The sequence below is a fragment of the Petaurus breviceps genome, unplaced genomic scaffold (assembly GCF_028583685.1).
Source record: "Petaurus breviceps papuanus isolate PSGF00001 unplaced genomic scaffold, PetGlider_PUasm1.0 186, whole genome shotgun sequence".
Lineage (NCBI taxonomy): Eukaryota > Metazoa > Chordata > Mammalia > Diprotodontia > Petauridae > Petaurus > Petaurus breviceps.
The window spans coordinates 48599018-48604702 of NW_027185798.1; the positions used below are offsets into that span (position 1 = coordinate 48599018).

At 34.8% G+C, this 5685-nt stretch overlaps 1 protein-coding gene across 1 annotated transcript in view; it reads right to left on the reverse strand.

Annotated features, from left to right (window-relative positions):
• Positions 1-514: 514 nt before the first annotated feature.
• The window catches only part of PRPF38B (pre-mRNA processing factor 38B), a 10147-nt gene continuing 4976 nt past the window's right edge, over positions 515-5685 (reverse strand). The window contains exons 3-6 of the mRNA XM_069090480.1: positions 5518-5669; positions 5378-5438; positions 2959-3182; positions 515-2605 (exon numbers count right to left, since the gene is read on the reverse strand). Of these exons, the coding sequence (XP_068946581.1) occupies positions 1768-2605; positions 2959-3182; positions 5378-5438; positions 5518-5669 (1275 nt within the window). The 3' untranslated portion in view covers positions 515-1767. The remainder of the gene's footprint in view (positions 2606-2958; positions 3183-5377; positions 5439-5517; positions 5670-5685) is intronic.

Sequence of the window (5685 nt, forward strand, 5' to 3'; positions counted from 1 at the left end):
ACTACACAACCTAATCATTAGTTTTGTCTCTCCTTTTATTTTCCCAGTGTCTGTCTATTCAGAAACGTTTCCATATAATTATATGTATAACCAAATTAAATCACAAAAATTCTCAATTAATTGGGGTTTTTTGGAGGGGGAGAGAGGAGGGAGACAGCAAAGATGTGCACAGTAAAAAAATGCAGATGGGCATCGAGGGAGGAGAAAGGAACAAAGTTAAGGAGTGATGTATTATGCATCCTCCTGTTGTGATTCACATCCCCAACAACTGCTTTATTTTGGATTGTGAATAGGTTAAAAAAAGCTAATACACAGGATTTAGCAAAGAATATTTCAAGCTTTTTAGTCATAGGTGTGCTTTCCTCCTCATTCTTTTGCCACCTTATTTAATTAGTGCAAGGCTACTAAACTACAGAAAAGTAAATGCATACTTAAGTTTCACAATGATCCACCGTAACAAAATTCTCATTTGAATGTTTGTGAAAACAGATGGGGGAAAAGTCAACACCCAGAATAAAGGATTTAATCCAGTGTTTATTCCAGACTCATGATGGTTCTCCTCAATCAGTATACATGTCACAAGAACAGCCTATTAAATAATTTGCTGACTGATGATTCTTTAATAATGCATTATCGCATTACTTTAATCTTTAATACTTCTCTCTTCTAGATGAAGTTCTCAAACTCAAATAGCAATTGTCAGTATTGATAAAAAACATGTTATGACTTTTAAAAAAGGACACTATCAAGGTATTTCATAATTTAAATACTTTTCCATTTATAAAAATGCTTTGGAAGCTTGAGGCTTGAATCTGTTTCTTTACCAGGTTGTCCCTTCCTCTCATCTCATACAGGTTAGTGTAGGGATGCTGCAAAAATGCTAGGCTGCTGGCATTGATTTTTCCTTCAATATTAAAAAAAAAAAATCCAAAACTGCATTAAAGAAAAAAAATGGTTACACATGACATTTTTTCAAAGTAATTTAAAAAAGAAAAAGAAAACAAAAACCATGTGAATTCCAGGCTTACTAATAGTATCCCTTTGAGGTACCACTCTAAAAGGGACTACTGAATAAATTGCAGCCTTATTTAAACCCCTGCATCAGAAATTGATAACCTCTCAAAAATCCACACTAAAGGTAGCTTTGTCGGGAATCTAAATGTAATACATTTTAAAAAGAGCTTTCCAAGGTAAGATACAACAAACAAAAAAGTTAATCCTAGCCTTCATGTACACTGTATGCACATAAATATTTCTGTTATAATACACATTCAAGACTCATCCTGAAAGTCTTCAGTTCCTATAATGCAAAGCACAGCCATGCTAACTTCAGTACAGAAACCATAATCCCACATCTACAAAACCAAGTAGAATTAGTGGCAGTTTATTGCCTTATACAAATTTAACCAACATGGCAACCATGCCAAAGGAATTAAAACATTTTCAGGACATATGTACAGACTGTACATTTCAGAAACAACCAAACAATAAAAATGCAAGAACAATCGTTGCATCATGAATTAAACTCAACAAACGGATGGAAACGTCAATGCAATAAATGGGATTACAAAGGCACTTCCCTACACAAAATGGGAAATGAAAATCTGCAGCCTATATATAGGGAGGTTGAAGAGTGCGTAACTACTGCACAATCTCAACTTTAAGGAAGAAAAATAAGCAGGATTTAATCAAACATTTATAGGATTCAATGTGATCCACTTTTACAAAATAAACCAAAAAAGAAAAGGAAGGAAAAAACAAAAAACTTCACACAGTCTCATCTTTGTTTTTATGCTGCTTTTCTTGGCTCTCGCGCTCTGTACTCTGGCTCCTTCGGCGATCCTGTTTGTCAGACTGGTCCTTGCTATCACTGTGCTCTCGTTTGTGAGAACGTTCTTTGCTTCTGCTACGTTTTCGGGATTTTTCTTTGCTAGGACTGTGTTCCCGTTTTCTCTTTTCAACACTGCCAGTTCTTCCTCGACTGCCACTCCTGCTTCGTTTATTTGATTTTTCTTTACTCTCATTTTTATGTTTACTTGCCTTTTCTTTGCTCCGGCTTCGACTGCGCTTTCCTGTATTTCTACTTCGGCTTCTACTTCGATGTTTTCTTTCCCTGCTTCTACTTCTACTATGTTTTTTCTCTTTTTTGGAATCTTTTTTGTCATCCCTGTGCTTCTTTTCATCTTTGTCCTCTTTATGTTTCTTCTCTTCTACCTCACTCCTACTTCTCCGCTCTCTTGACCTTTCCCTCTCTTTTTCTCTTTCGTTACCTCTTTCTTTGTCATAATCACGGTCTCTTCTCCGGCCTCTCTCATTCTCTTTTTCACGATCTCTGTCCCTCCTATCCCCCTTTCTGTCACGACTCCGACTCCGACTTCTGTGCCTCTCCCTACTCCTGCTCCGCCTGCGTTCTAGCCCACGATCAATGCTTCGGGATCTTCGCCTTTCTTTTTCCCTCTCCTTGGCCTCACGTTCTAGTCGCTGTCGCTCCTTCTCTCTTTCTAACTCTCTGTCAAAACTAGAAGAACCGTGACCTTCTCGATGATGGCTTCTACTTCTGGATCTTCTTGGGGACCTTCTTGGGCTCAATGACCTTCTTGGTGACCTAACAGTTCAAAAAGATACAAAAGTTCATTGTATAAACTATTAGAAACACTTAACACATGCACCAGAGTTCTTTTACTTGTTAAGCTCTTAACACCCTCAAAACTACTCAATTTAAACATGTTCCAGGAAAAGTTACATAAAGGTACCTGCTTATTCATAGCCACATAATTACTCTGCTCCTTGAAATATACAAAAAATACTTCTTAGGAAAACAATTAAAGGTAATAGGTTTCTAATTATGTAGTCACAAGAACAGACATGTATCTTTACATATGCTTTACAGGTATAGCTAGCCTTTTATCAATACACCAAATTAAAAGAACAAATGTAAATTCTGAAATAAGCATATACCTTGAACGTCTACGTTCAGTATGTCGGTCTATTTCTTCAATTCCTTCCTTCCCATCCTTCTTGATTTTTCTAGGTCTTGTTTTAATTTGCTGATCAATATTTTTCTGAACTGGAACAGGAATTCTTGGAAATAAGGTAGAAAACCATTCTAATTTGGTAAGAAAAGAACGAAGCATTTCCCCAATGGTCATTACACAGCCTCCGCCAGCCTTCACATCCAGGTCCTAAAAAACACAAAAAAAGACACCCTAATGGTCAAAATCAGATAATTTTTACCATATAAATGAGTACTACAAAATTTATTACCAATTTTGAAATTTCAAGTATTTTTTTTAAAGGTCTAAGAGAAATTCCAACGTGTGTACCTTTCTAATGATAATCAAAGATATAGATAAGACACTAAAGGCTTAGTGTGTGCATGCAGGTGAACACAAACCCTGCAGCCTCATGGGTATAAAGGGGCCTGATCTCAGTGAATAGGAAAATGCAAAAGCCTTTTATTACTCAGCTATGTGGAACAATCTTGCCTTAAATTTAAAGCCCACATAGTTCAAATATATATATCCCTTTAAGTAATTCTGTGGACATGATTGCACACAATCAAACCTAGCATTGTGTCCTAGCTACACATGGAATGCTTCAGGTAATTCCTGTCTAAATGGATCATAAAAAGTTCCAATATAAAATGAAATCCTAACAAAACTGGAAGCAATAGCAAACCAACTGCCATGAAGCAGTGAGGTTTCTAATTTAGAGTTATGTAAAAAATAAATAAATGAACAAATAATTGGAAACGCATAATCCATGATGACCATTGTCTCTGAAAAGGGTCATTACCGCATGAAGGCCTTCTTGCTATGCCCTCTCACAGCTCAGGACATGTTAGTCAGCTATTGTCAGTCCCAAACCTATAGTGCAAGCACACAAGGAAAGTGAGATTTGTTATCTAAACAGGAAAACAAGAGCTAAAGGTAAAACTGCTTGCACTCACACACATTTAAGTGTTCAGATATACAGTATTTCCAAATATAATCGCTGCAGATATCTAAAGAAGAAAACAATAAGTTAGCTTAAACAGAGCATCTCATACATGTGTATACAAAAAAAAACAGATTTAAGAGAAGCACTCAGAAACAAACAGGTAGAGGAAACAGATTATCAAGGTTACAGGGTCATGCCTTTTTAAGTGGAAAAGGGGAAAGACTTTGCAACTGAAATATTTATCAAAATGAAAACTACGCCTTATAGAGTTTTGTGATTATGCCCCAACACTAACATGTTCCTCCCTCTTTTGAATGCTTAAAACAAATCCACAAACAAAAAATGACACTGAAATCAGATGATGGGTACTATATACATGATGAAAAGCAAAAACAAATGTAAAAGGTCTCACTGAAGCAGTAATTTGGGCAAGACTGATAGTTGCTTAGGTATACAATAGGGTATATAAATTTAGAGTAATTTGTAAAATAACAGATGGAAATATAAAGATCTTAGTGAGAAATATATTTTTTTCTTTTGAATTCAGAAAAAGCAAATTGTGAAAAGACTGATCTAATTCAAGTTAGTTTGTTCATGAACATTATAGAAGATGTAAAAAAAAAACAAAACACATGGATACAGCAGAAAGCTGCTCTATAGGAATGTCAGTAGAACCATAGGGAACACAGTTCTTCCTTCAATAATTATTTACTGGGAACATTTAAGTTTTTGCTTGTCACCATTTGCTAGGTAAAAAAAAATCATATACATGTTATTAAAAATCTAAGGCAGTCAGGGTCCCCAGGGTAAATTAGTAACTTCACGGTACCTTTAACACAATCTAGAATAGAATGCTAAATTTAGGATTAAAAAAATTATAAAGATTTGTCCTAAGCAGAATCAATTTTTTTAACTCTGATTTTATAATCATAAACACACCATTGTTGAAAGAAAGAAGCTCAGGGGCTAAGTGAAACTTAAGAAATTTTATTAAAAGCAGCAATTAGAATCTTTAAGGACTATGTCTTTCTACCACCATGGGCTAGCTTAAAAACAAATTACTTCTTAGCCATAAATGTACACTTTCCTAAAGCATAAGGGCCTTTAAAATGTCAAAATGAAAAATAAAGTTTAACAAGGATCAACAAAACTTAAAATTTTAAGTTAAAACATTTTAATAAGATTATTGTCACACTTGCTCTGAGATGGCAATTTGTTATATGAAATAAATTTAAAGTAACAAAATTACTTTTAAGAATTTAACCTAAGATTAAAAAAAAACAAATTATACCATGTTTTAAGGGATATAATTTCAAAATAGTTAATTACAATAAATTTAAATGGAAGTCTACGATATAGAACTCAAAGAATTGAAAAAAAAAACCATAGAAATAAAAAAAACAAAAACAAAAACAAATTATTACCCTTGCTGACATACCTCTTCATCATCAAGGAAGGATTCAAACCAGTCCCAGAGATCTGTTGGGGGCTGTGTGTACCTGGAATTGCAAAAGACTATAAATGTATGATATTTAACAATGATGCACTGACTGGCAAATATAATGTATGAGTGCTCACCTTATATACATAAATCCAAGGGCCCTAATATATGGAGAATCTGTATGTGTTATGAGACCCATCACTTGCTTGCGAGTGAGTTTCAAAGTAAATAACTTGTATAACAGGCAAAAAGCTGTAGAAACAATTCCTCCTGTTCCAACACCTCGAACCTTGGGGGGGGGGGGG